Source organism: Agelaius phoeniceus, chromosome 4 (assembly GCF_051311805.1).
Source record: "Agelaius phoeniceus isolate bAgePho1 chromosome 4, bAgePho1.hap1, whole genome shotgun sequence".
Taxonomy (NCBI): domain Eukaryota; kingdom Metazoa; phylum Chordata; class Aves; order Passeriformes; family Icteridae; genus Agelaius; species Agelaius phoeniceus.
Window position 1 is genome coordinate 39,061,709 of NC_135268.1, and position 25,848 is coordinate 39,087,556.

Genomic DNA, 25,848 nt, shown 5'->3' on the forward strand with positions numbered 1-25,848 from the left:
AGAAATGCTGGCCTCCATGCTGACCCTCCTGCCCCCTAAGGCACTGATGCTATGAGGGTGTTAGGACACTGAGATAGCAGCCTCCCCCCTCATTCTACATGTCTCAAGCATGTAGAAATAGCTTTGCAATTGTGTTTCTAGAAGACAGACAAGATATAAGGGGATGTTTGCAAGCAAAAAGGTCTGGTTAGGCTATGCAGAAACCAAGGCCCCTGGAACTTTTGAAAAGATGTGCTCAGGCTCTCCTGCAAACCAGCTGGGAACAATTTCTTGGTGTCAGTTCATGATACTATTCACTTAAATAGATTGAGGAAAGAAGATAGCTTCTTCTTTGAAGAAAGAGAAATTGCTAGGAAAAGGAGGAGACAAGTAAATACAAACTTCTGAAGGAAAACAAATAGGGAAAAAGAAGAATTTATTAATAGTCATGTACTACCTACAAAGTAAGACAAAAACCCCCAAGTAAAAGCCCAATGAGGTAAAAGAAATTGAAATATTCTCACTGTGAAGGGAAAAAAATGAAAATACAAAAAAATTTCAGCATTAGTCTATGAGGATTTTTTCTAGATTAGGTTAATAAGGAGTCTAACTTCTAAATTTCAGGTGGGAAGAAAATAAGACTGGAGTATAGAATGCTCAACTAAAGTTCATTAGGAAATGACAAGAGAAAGGATTAACAGTAAAGAAAGGATAAGACCAAAAAAGACCAAAAAGTAATTTTTATTAAAGTAGAAACAAAATACATTAGAAATATTGAATAATAGTGAATATAGAATAGAAGGAAAACAGAGACTTTGATTATGCATTTCTGGAGGAAATTTGTAATTGTGTAATCATAGAAAACATTTGCTCAAGACTAAAGCCAGATTGTAGTATTATATAAAGGAGACATCATCCTACTACAATATGCAAGTTACATTCATATTCTACAAGGGCCAGATTTTCCTGTTCTGATCTGAAACAAAGCTGATGTGACATAAGTACCCATTGTTTTTAATTTGTGATGTACAACTCTCTACAGCCGTGCAGAATAGAACCCTGGATCATCATCCTCTACAAGTGCGTTGCTGCCTTCCTAGGAATGGAATGGTTGAGTACAGATTTCTTGCAGAACATCTAAAAAAGCCATCAAACTAATGGAAGAAGAACAAAAGTAGCACAAACCACACCTTTGTTCTGTGAGTTTTGTAACTTTCTTGAAATAGGAAAAGATCCAGCATAAGAATTTTAGTAATCATGAGAACTTTGAGTCCAAAACACTGAATTTTTACTACTACCGACAGACAAGGCTTCTCCTCAACATTATTTTGGGGTTTTTGATAACCTAATTTGTTCTGTCTAAAACTACTTCCTTAGAAACTTTTTTTAGAGACACTCATTACAGAAGAGATCAGAAGCCTCCTTTGTCTGAAGAAGGCAAAAACCCCACTGGAACTAGTGCAGAGTACTGCACTGACTTGTGGTGGAATTACATGATGGTTGTTGTACACTGTGGGTACTGAATTTCCAGGCAATCTTCTGTAGCAGGAAAGTGTAAAAGATGTTGCAAAAGCATACGGCAGGATTTGTGAGTGTTTCATTAGTACAACTACAAACTTGGAGGCATACAAAGTACATACTGACAGTGTAAGACTGACAGCTTGTTACTACATGTCCAGATTGGGATCAAAATAGTGAATTTACCCTTTTCAGATATCCTGTGGAACAGAGAGCTTGTTTTACATGCTGCATAAAGCATATTTAGCAATATGGATATTACACATAAAGATACACTTTCCATTTGATCTGTTTATCTGAACTAAGACTAAAGAGAAATAAAGGCAGTTAAAAAAGAAAAAGATATTTCTATGGAGATGAACCACCTATTGAGAAAGGGAAAATCACAAGACATTAAGTTATTATAGCTAATCTAAGATTCCAGTCAACCAGGAAGGAGAGCTACTTAACGCAGTACTAAATAATACAGATGTCTGCTGAAAAGTAGGAAACTGTATTTGCACAGAAGAAGACCGATAAATTCTTTATGTAAGATCACTCTGCTGGTATTCACATGCACTGCTATGAATTTTCCAGATTATTCCACTGGTATTCTCATGGGGTGAATTTCCTTATTCAATTTCATAAAATGAGGACTATGTCTTTGCAAGTAATTGCCAAATCCTAAATTTTACTTACATAAGTTCTCATTGGTATTACCTTTCACAGAATAAAGAAGACTGGACTATATAATATAGCTAAGTAGGTTGTAAATGTGACTTTTCAGTGCTGCATAATCTTGTAAAGGTCATGTTCTCAGGTGCTGTGATATTTTTTGCTGGATTTGATGCATCTGCCAATGACACCAGATCTAAAATTCTATGTTCTGCATCTAATATTTATTATGCTGTATTTGTCCAGCTCTGCTATGTATATGTGACTCAGTTATTCCAATGAAATAAAAACTGTTCTCCTTAAGTAACCTGAATCTTCAATGACGTTGTTCTCTCTCTGGTGGTTCCTGCCAAATTATAGTACCCAAAGAAGACACATGGGTCAAGGTTGGATATTCCATGCAGAGAAAACTTCATTCTTCTGCACAATCTCTGTTGGTGTTTCCAAACGTGCTATGGCACAGACCTGTCTAAGTTAGCAATTATTTGATAAAGAGCTTTATATGTTTTGCTTTCTGTAATACAAATAAAATATAATGTACGTTCAAATTTAAAGAATGCTTTTGTAAAAAGATCAAAAATATATAGGGAAAATCAGATTACTACTGTGTATTAAGTAGATGCCTTAAACAGAATCATCACACAGTCTGATGCAAATGTTTATAAACACCACATTTAATATTAGCTGTCCTTTACTACAGGACACATTGTAATAACTTCCATGGTGTTCCACTACTATAAACGTAGAAAGATTGATGCTAACAGTAACATTTTAGTGCTACCAGCATTTAACTTGTGATAGCAGCAAAGTCAACAACAACAAAAAAAAGACAGAAAATCATAACATCCATTTATCTACCTCTCAAAAACATTGTTTTTTATCCCTAAGAGGGGAGATACAAAAGATTGTACACCATTTTTTTTGTTTTACTCAAAAGAAAACAGTTGTACATACATATGTATATTACAAAACAATACTATCTAATAAACCCTGACTATATACTAACAGAAAAGTCATCGCAAGCATCAAACAACAGTACCTGAAACACAGGTTTCACACCCTGAAAGGAAGGAAATTTTTAGACCTAGGAAGGTGGCACCAGTACAGTGTCTATGCAACTTCCTGTAGAGAACACTGTGGCAACCGAATTACAGATTGCAACTTCATTTAGTTTACTATTTAGTTTCACACCTTTAAAGGAAGTGAATTTACAATGACATGAATTAGCTTTGACAGTAGTAAGAAAAGGGGTTTAATGCTACTATCAGGGAGACTGCTTCATTTTCCACTCTAGGAGCATGATTCCCTTGTTCCATGGCCTATATATCACAAACATGTGACAGATGGCACTAACTGGCTTTGCCTACTAAAGAGAAAGAACTGGAAAAGGATGCTGCTGGGAAATACACAAAACATATCTTGTGCTGCTGATTTTCTAAAACCTTCTTTTGGCATTTGTTCCAAATACCAGAAAAATATAAAAATCCAGCTCATGTGATACATGCCTAATAAGCATATGTCTCTTTCTGCTGACTTTGTAAGGTTCTCAAAATCAGTGATTAATTAAGAAAATCTAGTTATACCTGGTACTTTGCAGATAGTGTTCACTACATTTAATTAAGTTATTAAGAGAATGACTGAAAACCACATCCACCTCAAGCAGATGGCTCAGTTTTAGTCAAACCTACAGAGTTGATAAACTGACAAAGTCAGCAACATAAACCATTCACCTCTTGCAGTTAAATATTATAAAAGCAGTTTTCAGGATAATTTAAAGCATCATATGTATTTTCTTAGGCTTCCTTTGGATCACAAGGAAGTAAAATAACTTCTCTACAGCCACTGAAAGAATCCACATCCCAAAAAAAGGCCTATGATTTCTAAAAATTCCTAAACAACCTTTCCTTCACTTGGTGGGGGAGTGGGTGGACGAAACATTTACCATTAGAACAGTGATCTGGTTGATAGTGAAAAAGTCTGGAACTGGAGGGAATGAAGCATCCCAGAAGTCATTCAGAAAGCAATATAATTACAGGTTAGTCTCAATGAAAAGGGCACACGTTGATAATTCCAAATGTCTTTATAGCCATCCAATTCATAAAGGTTTATGGATTTAAAAATTACTGTCAAAAAAAAGAAGAGTCTACCATTCAGCTGTGTGATTTTTGCAGATACATTCTCTCTATAAGGAATACCTGTCTATACAGCATTTGTTCTTGTGAATTTGAACACATTTGATTTATATTAGCTTTCAAGTATTTAGAGTAACTGTTTTACCTTTCTCCCCTGAAGAAACTAAAGTCAGGCTTTAATCCACTGCTTTGAGACAAAATCCTTTAAAAAAATTATTGGCTTTTTTTAGAAATTTTTGGGCTCTGCATCTTATTACAGGCTGAATTTTGGGTTGTATTTTCCCCCTAAAAACAAGCAAGTGAAAAAGCACTCTCTCTACCCATCATCTCTCTAGGTTGCCTCCATAACTTTGGAATTATTGACCATGATCATTCTGTATTGTAACTTGGAAAGAAAATCATAAATTTTCTCAAGTTTATGACTGGCATTTATAGAATTTAAATGGCAGCTACAAAACTTGCTTATAGTTTTTAAATTACAAATACTTACTACTTGCCTGTATTTCCACAGCAGATATGATATGCAGCTGTTATAGACTCCTTGAATTCAGACAGTAATCCAGGGAGATGGAATGAGGGACCAGTCTGCAGGACCAGCACTCAGATCACCTCTTTTATTCCACAGGGCTGTTGCTTTTGGCTGAATCCCCAAGGGCTGAACACTCCAAGTGAACTTTGCTGCCTATTGAAGGTTCTTCATTAATTAATCTCTCCCCAAGTGTCAAAGCATCATGTGGAGAGTGGGCAGCCCAGAGCAGCCCCAACCCTGTGGCCAGGAGAGTCTGAGGTGAGGGTCTGAACCCCTCTGGCTTCATTGAAATGTGGGCCATGGGAAGGCTGAGGAGAGGCCAGACAGGGACAGTCAGAGCTCTTGATGCCCTCAGGGACATTGATATGGGCGTTTCTGAATGGCAGAGTTGGATCAAGGTATTTTGGCTCTTATTTTAGGCATTTAGAGAGTGTTTCATATTTTGTTTATGCCCTCATCATGCCCTACTTTCTCTACAGAGGTCTGCTGCTTCTTCTAAATTATAGCCAGTAGCTGCATTGACAGAGATAAAAGATACAGGGTGGTTTGTGAGTTGTGCTATTTGCATTCAGAACACAATGCAAAAAGTTAAAACTGCCTTTATCTGTTACCACCCACATAAATAACTCTCAGATTGGGATTGATTTTTATGCTGTATGACATTTAAAATGCAGCATGCTAATAAAAATATAGACAGAAACCATAAGCATGATTAAACAGAATCTAACACACTTCACTCCACTGCAGCATCTGCCTGGCACATTTATCACAGAAGGACAGACTCCAGGCCAGCCTGAGACACTTCACAGCACTACAAGCATTAAGAGCCCAAATGTGTCAAATAACCCTTAAAAAGTACAGTTGGGTAGGGCACACTGCTAGATTTTTTTGAAGTTCTTATAATTATTAATCATAAAAATTAAAAAATAAATAGATTTTATTTTTTATTTATCTTTTATTTCAATGTGTATTATTTTAAGGATGTAGGCACTACAGTGTTTATTTCTACTTACATATTATTCTTTCTGGTTTTTGGTCTTTCAAAAGTATGATTACTATAGAGCTACTGCCAACAGTTGATCAATACTTGTGAGAAAATATCAAGGATTTATTCTCCCTACAAAATTATTTTAAAAGCAGTGTAATGTCTACTTCAACAGGTAGAAAATTAACATGTGCAAATTTCTTTGTGATTTGCACAGTTTACCCAGTTCAAAGCAATTGCTAATCTGCTTCTAATCAATATATTTGCTCCTCCTGCCTTTAAGACATAAGGTTAGATATACCTTTCACAACTGAATAAAATCAAATTTCATTTTACAATAGGTCTACCAAAGAAAGAATTGGGTTTAATATCTCTTTAAGTTAACAAAGAAAACAAACAGGTCCAAAAGCTACTAACTGCAACAACTAGCTAAGAAAAACAAATGGCAGGGGGAAAAAATTACAATTCCTTAATCTTTTATGATGAATTATATGCATTTGGACTACATTCCCTGACTGATACTTTCACGTTAGCATGTGACAGAGAGAAGCTGAAAAACATGCTATGAAGAGAAAGCATTGATTTGTGGCTGTTCTGCACTAATAGCTTCCTAGGGAGTAATAAAATAAGTTAGAGCCTAATAAAATGACTGATCTTTCATTCAGGATAACAATGAACCTTAGCCACCAAGTCAAGCCAGACTCATCATTCTAAATGACAATACAAAAAGGCAAAGCAGAAGATACATCTTCCCCTTAACCCAACATATTATTATACAAGAACATAAAAATTCCTTGATCCAAAGAAGAAATTTTAATTTGCTGTAGCAGTGACATACTTATTTGGTTCATGCTCCCTTCTGGCTGCTAATCCCACAATGAGAACATCTAAAATTTGCAGAGGAGCTTTGGAAAGGATGTTGATAACATACCCCAAGAGAAGTTAAGAAATTTCAGATTCCATTTCTAGCTCTTGTACAAACAGTGGTACCCAGTCAGATCAAATACACATATATCTTGTTCATTTTTGTATGTCAAACAAGGAATATAAGGAAGGAGGCAGGCAAGACAACAGGAGAACCTCCAACACTAGTCAAGCCTTTGTGACTTCCTGAGCTGGATAAGTCTGTGTGTATTAGAAACCATCAATGGATTTGTTTTTCATGATTACCCAGTCTTCCCTTGAAGCCATAAAAATTCTGGCATCCATAATATGCAAATAGGTTTAGAGTTTTGCTATGAAAAAAACTGAAGAACTTGCTCCTGCTGAATCTGGTGCCTACTACTTCCCTCTGATACCTCAAACTTTTTGTACTGGAATAGAAAGACAATCCAATCTTGCATGTCTTATTGATGATACTGTGAATTTACAGACCACTCTTGCAACAGTTCTTAATTACCCCTTTTCTAGACTGAAGAAAACAGTCAATTTTTAACCATGTTTCCTACACTCAATTTTTAACCATGTATCTCCTGTTCTATAATTCTATAATTTTCTTTGCTTTCTTTGAGGAACCAATGTTTTATACAGTATTTATGATATGAATTAAAGATGACTTATATAATGGTATAAGCATGTTCTCTGTTTCACTTTGATTTTTCCACTTGTTGGTACTTGGTTTGTTTTTTGATCACTCCTAAGCCCTCAGAGCTTTGTTGTGGAACTATCCATCAGAAGAGGTCAATGTTTTTGATGATCAAATCACTTCACTTTTACGAAAAATATTCATGAAAGAAAATAATTACAAATTTAAGGATAGGCTTCTTCAGCTTTAGTTACAACCATTAGCAGCTAGGTAAGAATTTTAATTTCAAATATCTAAGAAAATCATGTCCTAAAGAGAAAATTTTAAAGACAGAAGAAAACATTTCATTTAATTTCAGCATGCAATAAGCTATTTTTTTAAGGTAATAAATTTAACAAAGAGAAGTTGATGCTCAGCAAAACAAAGGTCTTCCAGAAATAGATTTTCAGGAATAGCAAGGCATGAAACCTTCAAAACAGCTTAATTCTAGAAAAAACAGAGGCAACAGAATTTTGACATTTCAAGTCTCAGGATTTTGAACAACTCCTTGGTTACCTCTTTATTGTGTTTATTCCCAGAACTGATACTTGTTGCACAAGTCTGCTTTATCTATTTATAGTTTGTGGCCACAGGGTTTGTTTGCTTGCTTGCTTGTTTTTAAAATGCAAGGATGCATGGAACAGATTTATCGATATTATACTAAAAAAATTTTAGTAATAAATTAATTAAAGCTGTGGGATATTTAATAGTATTACAAATTGCTTGTAAATGCTAAAAATATTAACTTGGTCAAAACTTCATCAGCTAAGCTTATCCAAACCATTTTCTTTATGATATTCACTAAAAAAATATTTTCTTGAGTCAAATTTATAACCCATGTGGAATTTTTCAGCAGTTTTAAAAGGAGACAAGTAAAAAGTACTTACAGGGTGAAGGCATCGATAACATCTCCTGCAGATCTTGTCATCTCAAAGTAGGTTTGCAGAATGTTGACGGTTCCTGAAAGTGCTTCATGCCCACAGCCACAGAACAGTGCAACTCCAGCATAGAGCAGGATGGTGGCAATCAAAGATGCGTAGGGAATGCCTCCCAGGCATTTGATGCAACACTCGAAGCATCCTACAAGAAAGAACAAGAAAAGGTTATATGCTACTAAATTATATCAAAAAGGCAAAAAGAATGTTTTTCTTGTGAGAAACACTTCTGAAAATGAAAGACTGTAGGCCAAAGAGAGTTTAAGTCGAGTATAACAACCCAGACTGTGAGAAAATATGTGAAAGGTTAGTCCAACTTCTGAATTTTCTCAGTTGCTACTTGACCTATTAAATGTAGACATGCCATCTGATTAACATGAAAGGTTAAGCAGTCAGTTCCTTGCAGAGCTTCACGCTTTTATTCAGAGCAGGTTACAATGTCAGTCTTAGGTTATATCTATATTCACACTTCCTGCTGGTCATCTATCAGATTACTGAGGAGGACTCTCAATAACAGGAAAACCACTAAAAAAAATAAAAAATATTTTCAGTCCAATACCTTCCGTCATCATAGGTTCATTCCAATTTTTTTGGACATACACTTCTGACAACAGAATTGCTCCTGCTCCTTGTGTATACTCAAATAACTCACAAGCATAAATAAAGACATCGATCAAAGAATACAGAATTAGAAAAAAATTTAGTTGAATTTTCTCTCAATATATTTTACTCTGTGTGATGTTTCTTAAATGAAGGTAATTGCCCTTGAGTTATAAAAGGCCAACTTCTTGTCCTGCCACCACAGTGTCTAAAACAATGTCCAATTCCTCAAAAAACCCCACATTCCTTCAGTAAGTGTGCTCAAGTTTCTGGCACTACCCTGCCTAGTTTCATGAATGCAGCATCTCTGACTCTTCCAAATCTCATCAATCCCATAACACCTCTTACATTCCATGGAACCCTTCCTATTGTCTTCTGCAGGGACAGGGAAGGTGGGATCCACTGGCTGAGAGAAGACAAGCAGGAAGTAATCAGAAGCTGTGTTTTCTCCTAAGCACTACCAGTTTATAGCAAAAAGGACCTGGATAGAAAACAAAGTGAGGCATATAGATTTTAAATATTTGCACAGACAAAGACCAATTAAAAATTACATATAAGATGCTCAACAGGTACGATTCAATATATTTTAACTTGTTCCAAAGTCTTTATGCTGTGCTAATTATAGTACCAGAGATATATCAAAAGAAAAAAGCCATTCTTTAAAGACAGTATGTCTACTTTCATTATGTCTAATTCTCAAATGTAGCTTCTCTATGTAATTTCATATTTTGTCTTTTAATTTGGTATATTTCTATTTACTTTAGCCTAGATAAGCCAAGTAATAATTTCCTCTGTCTGTTAAAACCTTCATTTACCTACATTTACTTTTGATTTACTTCTTTTAATGAACAAATATTAAATAGTCATATATATATGTTTAGCATTATATATGTATATAAATTTATATACAAGATGCATGAACAGTTTAAGCCTTTTTCAAATATGTACATATTTTACCCAAAGAGAAACACCCTGCTATTTTGTAAATAAAAGTAATATTATGGAAGGCAGTATTCTAATGGCTGGATAGCTCTTGGTAAAAAAAATATAGTATATTAAACATTGAATATACTAAATACATAAAAGACAAAATAATACCCAAGTATGTATGCTAGTTGTACAAAAAGAGAAAGTTATAGCTTGAGACTACTTTTGTTTAATGCCAACTTAATGTATCAGAGTCAGCCGTGAAATACCAGAGGTAAAATGTGCAAATCCATACATTTAAACTGCTGCCAAAGTCTTGCTGAGTAACCTGTAGTACAAGTCACCCACCTGGGGCATTCACCACACACTACCAGCGGTGTAACACCTTCCAGGCTTTCAGGTGAGAGCATTCCATCTCCCTGCTGCCCCCATCTCTGAGCCCATACATTACTGGGTGAAGAGCAGATTTTCCTTGCAATTCCCACCATTCCACTGCACTGGCAGCAGGCAGCTCTCCTCTTCAGCAGCACAAGGCTTTGGATGTCCAGGGATGGATGAGCCTTCCTTTAGTGACAGACTACAGGGGTCTTCTACCCAGGGACTCTGAGCTTTTCATCAGTGCAAGAGCTTAAGAACAGACTGGAAAAATTTAAAAATGCTTTTGGAGTAGCTAATTCTGCATACAGATAACTGTAGTAATCTCTTAAAACTTCTTTGGTCCTGTTTTCTAAGATTACCCAACTGTGATTAATTCTTCAGTATTTAAGACTATACAAATACTAAAAAAATCATTCACTGGAAAATCTTTGTCTTAAAGGCAAAAATCCTAAAAGTATATATTTGAAATAAGTTCACTGAACAAGAACTATGGGACAATACATAGTTACCTGACATCAGAGGTTATCATAAAATGCCCGTTACCATTATCAGCACAGAATAACAGCAGGAAAAGCCACAGAAAACTAGTACCACTGTACATCTATTGACATTATATGAGAAAGTAAAAAAGGGGAAAGATAACAATAGGGTAATAATAGGAACGATGCATGAGGGCTTGTAAAGTCAAAGATTAAAAAACAGCATAGCCCTAAATATTTTCAGGGACACATGGACTTTAGGGATTATTCTTGATATTTTCTTGATATAGCTTGGTGCAGGGAAGGGGAAGAGATTTTTTAAAAGTTTCTTTTTCCCCTTCTGAGAAAGATGAAGTAGAAGAGAGAAAGCTGAGGGCACTGCTGTCTGGGAGCAGCTGGCTGTGCATTACCTCCTGAAGCTGCTGCACCTCACTCTTTAGGTCCAGTGAGGGCTGAGCACACACTCAGATGTTCCAAATTTGAATGTCATCAAAACCCACAGCCAGATATATTACTTGAGCTTTATTATAGTGAAACAGTATAAAAGTATATCAAAATAGCATAACAAGGTAAAACCAGTATAAATTATTACAATGTAATGATGTACAATCCAAGGAAAAATTAAATCAAAAATAAATCAGCTTTTTCCCCCTCACCTCAAAATTTGTAAAATAACGGAACCAAATTTATAGTTTGTGAAGAAGTGCTTCTATTCATCTCTCACATTTAAACTATTCATGTTTATAAGCCTTTGAGGGAAGCTTTTATTGGTATATTTCACCAACCTAAGATCTTTTCATTCATAAAAAAATACTGGAAAAAATTAATTCAACCACGTGAAATTTTCAGATAATCATATATTGTCAAAGCCTTGCTCATTTACTTCACTCTTCTATAGCCCTACTACCTTTCTCACTGCTTACTTAATGAGTAACTCCAGAGTTTTCAGTCCTGTCAAAGCAACTGAAAAGTAAAGAAAACCAGTGAATCAGCGTTATGATTTTAAAGTGGATATTACACATCATTCATACACAGCACAAGGTAATGTGCTACAGGTAATATCTGCTCCAATTCTTTCCTTTCAATTGCTCAGAATGTGCAAATGGCTGTTTAATAGCAGAACAATAGAAGCGCTATTTTAACCTGCACAGTGATATTGAATCACCAGCACAGAGTGTGACTCAGCTGTGAGAGTGTGTGGATGTCTGTGTGAGACAGGCAGTCATTCACCTCTCCCAAGGCACTTAACACATACAGCCACAGAAATAATTACTAGGAAAGATGAAAAAGATTCTATGCTCCTTTGATGTTTGTTCTCATCTTCAAATACAGTTTTCAGTACTTTTCAAACTGTTCACTCTGCACAATACACTTGTGCTATATAATTCAACATCCACTGTTCTTACTTTACTTATGTATACCAATATTTTTCCTTCAGGTAAAAACATAAATCTTATGGGGCCAGATGTCTTTACCAAAACTGCAGGAAGTAATTGAAAAGAGTATCCTTTTTTGTGGTTTTCAACATGAAACTCTGTACTGTTCTTTTTTTTTCTCTCTTTTATTAAAATCATTCCATAGAGAAAATTCAATCATGAAATACACAGAAGATGACAAGAAATTTTATTTTATGCAAATAAATTAAACTCCAAATACTGACTATATTCAGCTATCAAAACACAACATATTAATGTTGCATTACATTCATCCAATTCCAGTCAACAGACATCTCATAGACAACTACCTCTTTGCTCCTCTTAGTACAATTATTACTGTCTACACCAGACATATTCTAGATATAGATCTCTAAACTTCCTTACACAGGCAAATCTGTGCAAATCTCTTCTCATTTCTGGGGTTTGGGTGTAAATACTCTATCCATATCTTCAATTGCATCAGCCAAAAATAAGTTGACTTTCTGTTTATACAATCTCTACATTTAAAAGGCAAAAAATTTAGATATTGAGCAGAAGAAGAAATTTTCCCTGTGACTTAAATGTAATTATTCACACAAATTGCATCACCACAATAATTTCTTTGTTTGTGTGTTATGATATGTGAACTCTTTCTCCTCATAGTAGATCAGGACATATATTTAACAAATAAAATACTCAGTCCATTTCTGATGCCACTTCTGTCTGTGAAAGTTAAATCAATGACATCAGAACCAGTTTCAGAATGCTGTTATGCTACTGCCTTTCACATAAATGGTTAAGAAAACCCATTCACCCCAGATATTAGTATGAAGAATATCAATATTAAAAATATATTAAACCTAAACATAGAAAATACAGAAGGATATTCTGGTTTTGTTTTTTTTATCATTTCCAACTCATTTGCAGCTGGAACACCTAAATGATTAATCAGAGAGAACTACATGTCCAAAGAATTACTGATTAATCACAGATAATTACTTCTCTAATGGGACCAAGTATCTCTGAAGAAAATACAACATTTTAATAACCTTTTTTCTTAAATTACTTTTCTTAAAGAGTTTTCTATCTAAAATTAGAAGACAGGACAACAAAGTCCAAGTAAAATGCCTGAGAACTACATACACTTGAAATGGAAAACAAAATAGCAAAATCTTCTGTGTCTCCTATGCCTGGCCAGGCATGCATTTTCTTCCTATCTAAATTTGTACCACTTGTCACACAGCTTTCATGGCCAATCAACTCAAATACAGTTTCACAGCCCCATCATGAAGCATGAAGATTTACTTCCAAATTCTATTAAGCTAGGACTTAACCTCAAGTCAAGCTACTGTTACATAATATTTTAATTGATAAGCAGAGCCATCAAAACACAATGTATTGGATAAAAAGCAACACTTTTTATTTATATCTCATTCCCTCAATTACTCAACATGCAGCATGATCTCCTGATCTGAAACTGGACCCCAGGACTTCACAGTATAGCATCAGGTAGAAGCAATCCAGCTCCCCCAGTATTATCCCAAGAACAGAGGAAGGACAAGACATTCACAATGTGGTTTTATAAAGCTGCAAATGAGGCGAAGCAACATTGGGAATGAATCACCAAAGATTACCCCTGTACTTTGACCTGGAAAACCTGCTCAAGAAGTGCTGCATGCACAATCCCATGTGATTTGACCCCAGGCTCATTAATGGAATATATCCCCACTCTGCTCCACCCTCTCCCATTATACAGGATCTACTGCAAACTAGACCAGTAATGCTAACAACTGAACTTGCCTCTTGGTCTTGTTCAGGAGATGATTTCTCATTTAAATTAGCCTTCAATAAGAATGCTTACAATTACAGAATTACCTATCAAGCAATAAAAAACAATTTTACCACAAAATTAATTCTGATATCCTGACTGCTATAACTACAGTGGAAAAGTAAATTTGACATTGAACACTTGTAAGAAACATGATATACAGAAAAGCAAGAATAATGCCCCAACAAACACAAAAGGATTTTAGGAAATAGGCAACTAATTGCATGAAAATAAAATAAAAAAAAAACCCCACAAATATTAAGGTATCCTTTTACACATTAAATGGTGTATCATTACTGGATCTACTTTGACTTATCTGCACAGTGTGACTGGATATTAGCTAATCAGATATCAGCTAATACAGAAAATGAAAATGTTAGTCCTGAGGCTTTTACAGTCATTCTGCAGTTAATAGCTGCTTCAGTTACTGCACTCAGCATGGGACCAAGGCTAAGAGGAATCATAAAGACTTTTTCTTATTTAGATGCAAAATGCCTCAAACTAAATTGACATAATTAACACTGTGCATTGTTAAAATCACTATAATATGTGTTTGTTCCTGAGAGTCCCAGTGGCCAAGATGACAGCTTTAAGCAGTGGAGATATAGTCTGGTTATGCTGGATTTTGGAAGCAGCTCCCACGAACCCAGCCCTTCACCAAAACCACTGTCCTCATATTGCCTTGCATTAAAAAAACATCCCAGAAACCACCTTTGTGGACTGGCTAGGATAACATTGGTGCCCAGGGAATTATATGGAGGATAAACAACTGCAACTTGCAGCCCAAAACTGCTGTATAACATCTCACATAATTCCTCCTTTAACTAAAAAGCAACAAAATATTACCTTTGCAACGTCCATCCCGCCCATGCTCTGATTCTCTATCTTGAGAAATGTTCAGTCATAAAAATAATATGACCTCAGATATTTGAATGATACTGGGATTATGTCACCATGGACATCCCAGGTCCACACACAGACATCCCCCAGGGGCCCCAGGCCAACTACACAAGTGATCATTTTGCAGCATAAACCCCCACAGTTTTAGACAATAGACTACATTTTGTCTATAGGTTGATACAAGGATTTTCACTAACATAAAAAACCCAATCAAATCCTTCTAAGAGGTTTCAAAACAAAAATGAAAAGAAAAATTTCATACTTGTAATAAAGTGGTCTGAAAATGTAGACTTAAGAGCTGAATGTGTATGTCAGGAATTCTTCAGTGAAAAAAAATTCACATCTTTATTGACAGCTTTAAGAGGTGATGTTTTCTTATGTGGCAAAGTGCTGAAATACTTGAAATTGAAGCAATAGAGGTAAAATACTGAAATACTTGAAATTAAAGCAATAAAGGTAAAATATTTGATCCTTCAACATGTTTTGAAATGAAGAAAATATTCAAAATCTTCTCTGTAGTCATTAAAGAAAAAGGAATAGACGGGTCACAGTCTAAGGAACATAACTGAGTTCAGCTCAGTTTTAGCTACCACTTTTAATGAAAAATTGAAATAATAAACTGCTTTCTTACTCTATCCTACAACAATACATGATTTCTCAGTACTTCTACTAGGAAAATACATTATTGTAAAAACTTTTCTAAACTGAACTTAAATCTTGGAGAAGTTTGTTAGAGATTTTAGAATTCCAATACCAGCCTAGGTCAGTAGTCCAATGTAAATTCAAGGGTTTCCTGGAATGCAAGCAGTTTTTTGTTTTTAAGTTTGTAAAACATCCTCGTAGCACCACAAATATTTTTAGAAGAGAAAATTGTGCAGCAAAATATTTTTTTCAAAAAGGAAATTACTAAGACCTTCAAAAACCTAATTTAAAATTCATTTATTAATGACTTTTTTATCCTTAGTGCATATGCAAATTTTAAAGTTATTTCCTACATGGTAATTTTCATTTGAAATATGGGGAGCTGGAGATTGCATGGTATTTTAATAAAATACAGTACATTACAAAAAATCTCTCTCTCCCTTTCTCATATGGATGCTGTCTTGATCTCAGTAACAGATAACAGTTCAATCTGAACAAGGCTAATAGAATTAGTACATTTTTTGTACACTGCTTAATATTTGGTATGATTTCATCCAAACTGTCCCTTGTTCTTGTCTCTTGTTCCTTGTTAAGCACTCAATACTCCAGTTCAATTTGTAAAGTTTAACAAACTGCACTCATGACAGAAAAAAAAAGTAATTCAGCACGCTCACTAATAATCATGGTACCTCCTACATCAGAAATATAACTTAGATTTGCGTTTTCATCATATGCATTGAACACATTTCTGCACTTATATTCAAGGCAATTAAATCTCAAATGGATTACCTATATAGATACCCAATAATTCACTGTGCTAATGCAGAGTTAGAGTAAAATGAAACATGCTACTTTGCCAATGAGAAGAAATATTGTTTCAAGAAGCCTTCGTCTATAACACATAGCTATTCAAACAATTATGTTTAGGAAATGCACCTTGCCAAGTGACCTATAACATCTGTGTTACCATCAACTGATATAACAAATTTTCAAAGCCAAAGAAAAGGTGTATTTTATATTTGAGCTAAATTATATTAAAAATAGATTTTCAGCTAAGTTTAAAGACAGCTAACTTAAAGAAACATGGGTTTAATTCTCATTGAAGCCCAAAGCATGAAAACAAACAGCAAGGAAGAAGAGATCCTCTCTTTCTCCTGGTTTAGGAGTTGCATGTGTGTACTAATCCCCACATAACAAACAAGCTTCTCTTGTTCCATCCATCTTAAGTGCTCTTAAATCTAGAGGGAAAAAACCCCAAACAGGATACCTACAGCCTTTTTTCCTAAATAACTGAAACTCAGCTTAGGATAGCTGAATGTGGATAAATGCACATATATATTTATATACACACATACAAAAATCCATTTTCCATCATAGTGGACTGTACTCTTTTATCAATAATCAAACAGCTTGTTGACTTCCCCTGTTGCACCAAAGTATTCTGCCAAAGTATTTGTTGGACTTGGATAACTCTCTAATGAATGGTGAGAATCACACATTAATGGAAGAGCACTGTGAAGCAAACACCTGATCAGTACCTTTTGGCAAAATGAAGATCTAAGTTGTAATGACATCAGAGAAACAGTGGCTCGGCAATAAAGTCTCATAATGAGTCATGATCAAAGGTTTAGATTTCATGCAGTGAAGGTACATTCCAAGCTTTAGCAGAGACAGCACAACACTCTGAGAAGCTACTCTGTATTTCTTCCTGACTCCATAACTTTTAACAACAGAGGGAAGCTACCTGGGATTGAATGGAAATACTTTTTTAAAGCAAGATGCCTCATTTGCTTTGCCAGTCAGACAGGAAACTAACCTTTTCATCACTCTAAGGTTGTTTTTCTTTGCTTCTTTGATGGACTGGTAAATGATCATCCTGCATGCTTCCTTTAAGGTACCAGTGCTATCTATCCCAGCCCTGTCAAATGTAATTCTAAGAACTAATTTAAGCAAAAGCTCCTGGCTGCACATCCCACAACTTGTCAAAGAAATTGGCTCAGCTACTATTTAGGTACCTACACAAGGCTCCATTTAGTAAGGTATTGAGAATGTGCTTGGCTGAAAACCTGTGGCTTGTCCAATTGACTTAAAATCAAATTAACACTGTAAATAATAAAATATACAGAATATGATGTAGGTATCCAGAGCTAGATGACATTACACCAGCTGATATGACACCTTCATTGTTCCACACTCATATGAAAAATATTGCATATGAGATACTTATGAATGTCCATGGTTCTGTTTATCTATGCATAAGGGGGTATTGCTTCTGGTGAGAAAGAAACACATTATTAAGAAAAAAGGTTGGAAAAGAGACCCGTACATGCTTGGGAAGATGGCTTTTATCAGTATCAGTATTGCTTGCAATGTAAACCAATGCAATTTTTGCAGAAAAGTATAAATTAAAATAATTTAATTATATACGTGCAAAAACGTATACATTCACACCTTGGACATAAACGAGTACTCATATTTTGGATATTGATGATTACAATAATGTACAGAACACTGTGTTGGGATTAGCTGCTATAGAGTCTTCAGTACATTAGGTTCATTGCTGTTTAATGAGACAGATCTCAATCTAGCAGCTAATAGGTATTAAAGTTACTGACACAGAGCAGTCACTGCCTAAAATACAAATCATTCAGGCATAACACAGTCAATCTTCATAATCTTAAAAAAACTTTATGGCTGATTTAACACAGACAACATTTGACAGCCTCAAAATCGCTCTTAAGCTAAAGGGACAGGAATAAAACAAACTAGCTTCACAAACATGATACAAATAATGAAGATGTGGGTCAGTTAATTCAAAGAGTTTGTCCATTACATGTTCTCCACAGATCATGTATCTAAGATTTGTACATTAAATACATTAAAATTTATTATTAATAAATGGGTTATATGCACATTACATATATCAATAATGCATAGATGATGATGGAAACAATTATAAGTTTTTATTGTTTGATTCAATTGAAAACAATAACTTGCAACATTAATTCCATGAAACACTTACTACTTTAATTATAAAGTGAATTACAATGCCATGGATCACAAAACCAGAAAATAAGTATCCTTTTCATCTCTCTCATCTAGAGTTCATGGAATCAATCTCTCAATTGTTTTCCTTCAGCCTTGAACAGAACTATTTCTCCCAAAGGAAAAACTACTATGAAGTATGTACTGAAATATAATTCTGCACTATTTTTTCTCACTCACAAATAGGTTGAGTTATACTAGGCTTTAAGCTATATATTTTTTCTTCTTTTTTTTTTGGTGCATTATTCAGATCTTGAAAACCCCAAAACCATTGCTTCATGATTTTTCTGTGCACTTATCTGTTTAAATGGAATGTTCTACAAACCTCTTTATGGGTATTTGTGGGTTCTGCACACCTTCATTTTAGAGAAGATAGCATCCTCCTTTTTTTCAGGCGTTGGAACAGACAAACAAACAGGTTAGTGGGCAAGTGATTTTCAGTCTGGTAGTCAGAATAATATTAATTTGATTTCTTGGAATACTTACATTTACACTATCAAAGCACACATTGCTGTTGTTTCCAATTCTTAGTGTTTAAAACTCAGAAATAACAAAACTGCAAGTAGAGGTGAGATGCAAATACTTTGATCTCAGGAAATTTTCCAGCAGCTGTGCAGGTCATAGTGGTCAAAAGCATATGAATAAAATACTAAATATTAAGCATCCTTAAAAGATCTTTTTTACCTCACAAATCTTTTCAGTGCTGAAAAGGATAGGGTGGGTATTTTGTACAGCTGTTAGCTGAAAAGCAGTGGATTTCTAGAACTCAAAAAGCCCAGACTTTTGGAAATGGTATCAATGAAAACTTTAATTTAATTGGAATTATGTAGCCCTTTCTCTTTATTCTACATGATATGCAACTTTTGATTCTAATGTCCTCATGTTTTTACATCACTTTTATCTCAAAAGCCTCTTTTTGCTTCATCTGCTCCCTTTACCCTCAGGCTCTCTTCATTTTGGCTACTCCTATTCCCTTGAACACCTATTTGCCTGAGAAACAATCAGACCTGATAATCTTGCTTTCTCTCTTCAAAGCAGGGAGACAGAAAACTCACCTGCTCTGGGGAATGAGCAGCAGGAACACAGCATTGCTTCCCTCTCCTCTCCCCATCCTTGTTCACCACCCCCCTCCAAGGCACTGAGATATTCCTCAATGAAACAGACATGCACAGGCTGTCAGATTTACTATCCAAAAGGGTAGAACATCTTCAACTAAAGTAGTAGAAAAAGGAATTATAAAAAGCTTCAGTGTGAAAATTTAAATATTCTGAATATTTCTGTCCGGAAAGAAACCCGTAATCCTTTAATGGAAGTATTTTACTGCTGTCACTTTTACACCTCAGAAAGGAAAAATAGTAAGAAATAGATCATGATAGGGCAGATAACTGCTATCCTTCATGACATGACTACTTATGAAGACTGCTCCATGAAACTAATTAATGCCATCGTACATATTTTAAAAATATGTGTATGTATAACACTTTGAAATATGCTACTTGAACCCTTCTACATGGTAATAAACAGCTTAATCTGATTTAAAAACACAAACCAATGAATCTATTATTAAGCAGGTTTGCAGACATAAATAAAACACAAACATAAGTCTTTGTTAATGAACTTGGAATATACAATCTACAGGTATCATTTAGTCAGTGCAAATTTACACATTCTTTTTTTTTTTGTAGATAATAACTTGAAAGATACAGGTCATAAGCAAAGTCTCTGTGGACCAGTATGTTACATGATTTCTCAAGTCTACAACTAAAAATCTCAGTGATATAAAATTGAAGGGTTTTTTTTGGAACAGAATCATTAAGTTTCCTTCTACCAAGACCTCAGATTAAGTTATGTATTCCTTCCTGAATGGAAACATCTGCAACTGACTTCTAGTGGCTTCAAAAAGCCCATAAAAATAAAACCTAAGCTATCTCCCACTGGAGTTAAGCAGCTTTTATTACTGACTCCCACAGGAACAGAAAACTCAACAAGTATTAATTGTAAAAACAAGTTTTAAAGTAAGGGAATGAATAACTGTATTGAGAAAAATGGCTCTCAACCAAACAAAATAGAATCTAGTACAAGATCAATCTGCACCAAGCATGCATTTCATTTTCACTCTCTATGTAGAGTGGAATAGGCATTTATACTTGCACATTAAAATACCAAAATACATTTACAAACAGTATTTGGTCACAGGAAAACTGAAATCATATTTCATATTTCTTTAACTCACCTGCTGCTTTGCCATGAAAGACTACCTTCTTGTTTCAGAAAAGTTCATTTGTGAGATACTTAGATAGAATTATTTTTTTCTCATCGAAATCTAGAATTAGAGAACTATTTTTAAGATGGGCACACGAAAGAAAGGAAAGATCTGTGAAAGACCAAAGGCAATACAAGTTGGGAAGCATGCTAAAAAAAGGAAGTAGAGTTGCCATATAATATTTTCATTCTAATAATGGCAGACATCTCCTAATCGTTTTTTTAACCATTTGTTCCATTGATTATGGAACCAAGCCAGACCAACCTAATCCTTAGATAAAATTTCATTAAGACTGTAACTTAGGGTTTTCTTTTTAAAATTTCTCTAGAAAGAAATCAACTTCAAATAATGCAGAATGAAACCTATTGAAGTGTGACTTGCACAAAATATAAACTACAAGACTGCATGAAATTCAGCACTAGACTAACAGTCAAATAGATACAGTTTCACCTATAGCTCTAGATATAGATATTGTGTCATATCTATATACCAGCTCCTGTTTCCTATGCCTTACCTTTAAAATAGGCAATGCCTGCAGCCATTGAGTACAGTTAATGTTGGCTTTAGACCATTTTCTTATTATAAATTTTGTTCTTCCTAAAATATGAAAGAAAGGAAAGCTTTTGCATGAAACAGAAAAAGACAGGCCAATCCCAAAATAAGGAAGCACTGTCCAGCAGCACGGATCAATGATGACTGCTCTCATTTTTCATGCCTCTCCTTTTCTGCTACCTTGCTCTACACCTGGAGATCCCTGTAGTTCTTCACAGCTACACCACTGCGATGAGCTGCTTGCTAATCTCACATATCACAGCCAGAAATATCTACTTTCCAGTAAATTATTTCACTGAAGCAGTTACAGAGGGAGAAATCAAACCAAGCAAAAATCAAGATGATGTATCACATTTGCATAGAAACAATAGATGCAAAAAAACAAGTTAAAAAGAATATTTCACAGAAGTATTAGTACTTTGTCAGTGAAAACAGTCTTTTCAAAATTACGTGTATATATAAAATTTATATTGGATTTTCCTTCTTTAAAAGATGTGTAGATATTTTATTATAAAATAATAGAAAACAGAAAATTCTAAAGTAGTGTGTTTGTCTTTGAAATGCAAACTCTTTTTCTCATAATGTCAAAAGGTTTGAACTTGAAAGCTTTCTAATGTAATATATGTAACATATTTTAATATAACATAACACATAAAGTATCTTATGAAATTTGCTGGTCATATAAGGCAAGATCACAATAGAAAGGGAGCAACAGATATTTTAGGAACACATAGTTATTACTATACAAATAAAAGACATTTGTCTCTTACACAAGTGATTTTTTCCCAAGGATTACAGATATAAGTCCTGTGTCGACTGTGGTCATATTTGGGGAATAAATTTATTTTCATTTTATTATCTTCAATTTAAAAGTCTTCCTACTCATTCAATAAACATGAACAAAATAACTTTAAGGCCTCTTTGAAAAAGCAGTATAACGTTATATCTAACTTTTTTGAAAAAACTTTTTTTTTAGAGGAAATGAAAATATATACATTTTTTGCACCAAAATTAAAGACATGATCATGGTAAACAGCTAAATTTTTAAACTTGAAACTGTCAAAATTAATCCATTGCAGCTTTTCTGCACTAATTAAATTAGGTTAGCACATCTATCTCCAGAGGTAAGCCATTTAGTGTTACAAAAGGTCACAGTCTCAGGAAGTCTTACTGAGCTCCTATACAGTCTCTTCATTGTAACACTATGCTAAGAGCAATATATTTTACTCCTGGGAAATAAAAAAGTACAGAAGTGAAAAGGTCAACAGGCAGAGAGGTTTAAGGCAAAAAAAAAAAAAAAAGAAAAGGAATAAAACAAAGACAAATGCATTTGAGGAAAAATAATTTGCTAATGTAAAAGATATGCACATATGTGTATCCATACCACACATAAGTATTCATACAACTTAAGTTAAACTCTAGGTTTTCTTTGAAAAACAATTGGAGAATGTCTTTTTTACTGTATCAATTTTTATGTCCATGGCAATTATGTCTAGGCCATTCAGTCTGGGATTTCTAGTAAGCTTTACAATGCCATTATTCCAGGCACACACCTTCACCTACATTTACATAGGAAACTCATCACTCCCATGTGAGAACAAAGCTCTGTTCTACTTAACAGCTGCTGCAGTGTGATAGCAGGCAACTGTCACAGTACTCACAATGGGAATATAGAGAAAATTTTTAAAAAGGAAGAGCTAGATTCTTTGTGATCTGATATCATCCATACAAATAGCAAGTAGATAATTAATTTATTTTCACTGCCACTACACTTCTTTTTGCAGCAGTGAAGGGGCTGCACTGAGCTATACAAACAGGCAAAAGGGTTTTGACTACTTTAACAGGTATTCTGAACAATGCTTTCACCCACTTGCCTGAAACATTTCAGAAAAATGTTCCTTTAAACCAATCTGTTGGAAGGGACATTATGATTTTCACAGATTTTTTAAATTTTGGGGGGTCTATTTGTTTTTAAAATGTTTTAGCATTTTCAAATGGATGTGTAAATTTAAGCTTTCTTTCTTTACCTGTTTTTGTATAAAATATTATAATAAAGCCAAAATTAAAATACTCATTTTTTTAATAAAGCCAAGTGATTTCCCTGAATTAACAACTAATAAAATAAAGCTTCACAACTTTAGCTGTTTCAGAATAGAGAAGTAGTATGCAGAGCGGATAAGTGATGCTTCTTGTATTTTTAGACTTTGAAGAAACAAGTCTGGGGCAGGCTTTGGTTCATTGTATAATTTTCCTTTTTTTTTTTTTCTCCAATGAATTCTAAACAAAGATTAGACAGCCTTCCTACTTTGACTCTTGCATTACCTGTTCTACCTGGAGGTATTTGAAGAGTTCTGAATTTTTCATTTGGGATTACATACATTATCTGCACTCTAGACAAATTTATTCTGATTCACTTGCCAAGTACCTGGACTATCCCTTTTACATGCAACACATGAAATGAAACTGAGGGCAGTAAACATCATATAGAGAGATACCCAAGGATTTGGAAGAAGGCTATTTTGCAGACCAAATCCTCAATGTATGTGGAATGAAGGAGACTGAAATACTGAATTTTAAGTGAACTCCACATATTCTGATTAGATACCAACAACATGAAGAGCCTATCAATAAACTGAAGACTAACCAATTAGCTATGCATAGGAGAAATATGCAAGTTATTGGCATTTTTGATGAGTGTTTACAACTAGATGTCATACATGATGGCAGAAACCAGGACACTGGTTTACTATTTAATTTACTGAAACAACATTGATTTGAGAATTTCCATTTTATGAACAGGATGTAATCTAACATGGAAAGCTGCAATATTCTCTGTTTGTCAAGACACAAAAAACATGAGCAAACTACAAACAACTCATGCATACAATTCTATAAAAGTATTGTAATTATACATATTTTGCTGTTAACATTGCAACACTGTTGGTATGGATTTACAACACTGTTTTCTTAGTTTACTGGAAACAAATCCTTTAGTCTTTTTCATTATACACAGCCAAATCTAACAGTGCCTGAGAGCAGATGAATGCATAAAAGTTCTCTCCATAATGAATGATCTTCTCCCCACGTGAAGATTTCAGAGCTCTGTATGCTGCAGGCAAACATCACTAGGGAGCACTGTGAGAAGCATGCTAACTGCTATTGTAACAACTATAATTGACTCTAATTCCACACACTGCAGATAAATATCATGGGAAATTTCCAAAATTGTGCTCAGATCACTGTTAGTCAATCCACTGCATTCTTAGAAAAAACAGAATCTGACGTTCTTTTCCATTTTAATGCAAGGAGCATATCAGTGTGTTACATGGGTTTTGACAATCAGCTTTCAACCATGGGATAACAGTAACCAGGCTAGGTTACAGACACCAGCACAGGGAAAAAGAATTCATCTGCCTCCAGGGATTTCATCTGCTTCCTGGCCTAGTAGAAATCTTCAAAAGAGATGATGGAAAAAAATCAATTTACAGTAAATTATTCCCTTGTGTAGCTAACAAAACTCACTGAGCACTGTGAGTACAGTAGCTTTTTGAATAGCTAAATTCCTGGTGGGCAAATCTCAGCGTGGATGCAGGATGCATAGTCAGGGAGGCAGATGTGTACTTACTGAGTATATTAAAGGGTAAATACTTAGAGTTTCAGCAATGCTACAAAATTACCTTACATATGACCCTCAAAGACTCCAAACAGACATTACTGACTAGGTTCCATATAATAGCACGTGCAGGCACTATATAAAGCACATCTTCCTTTTCCAGTTACATAATTTGTCATGTGCCTTTCCCTATTCTTTTTCAGCATTACACACTAACGAGGTTTTACATAGCCAAATACAGATATTGGGAAAAAGAAATTATTTGCTTTTCTGTATTGGAAACACTACAAAACTTTATTTTGGTAGACTGAAAATTCGGGCTACTTCCAGAGGACTTAGCTTTACAGACTATTGAAGAGCCTGAGTGAAGTAAAATTCTCACACTATAAAATTTCAATAACCAAATCAGAAATTGAAGGAGTCCTTGAGTAAGCCAAGAGACCAGTTAATACAAGATACAAGGTAATGGAGATTAAATGGACGCCACTTTTTTCTTTTTTATCATTTGCTAGTAATATTTGAGACCACAAGTGCTTCTCCCACAACACAACAAACTCACTTTATAAACCAATGGCCTTCTGGATAAATGATAGTAAACATTACCTGCAATCACATACAGTGGCCTCCAGAAACCCATCTTTAGAATAAGAAAACTCATAACTAGATTTATTTTTCTTTCAGGTTTGTTTGGGCTCTTAGCCATGAAAGAATGACACATATATGGTACAAAGGAATTTGCGTGATATGAGTAAATGTACAGTTTAATGCAAATAAATTTCCATTAAAGGGCAGTTCTTCTTGGAGAGAAAAGCAAAGAAAAAAGCTGCAATTTCCATAAATTGCCAAATATAACTACCAGAAACTTGTATTTGCTGCCGGTATAGAAGACACATGCTTTTCTCTAAACATT

The 25,848-nt window shown here is 34.7% G+C and overlaps 1 protein-coding gene across 1 annotated transcript in view; it reads right to left on the reverse strand.

Moving 5' to 3' along the window:
- GPM6A (glycoprotein M6A) overlaps positions 1-25,848 on the reverse strand; it is a 116,619-nt gene that overhangs the window by 30,088 nt on the left and 60,683 nt on the right. Inside the window, exon 2 of the mRNA XM_054633500.2 lies at positions 8,249-8,441. Within this exon, the coding sequence (XP_054489475.1) occupies positions 8,249-8,441 (193 nt within the window). The remainder of the gene's footprint in view (positions 1-8,248; positions 8,442-25,848) is intronic.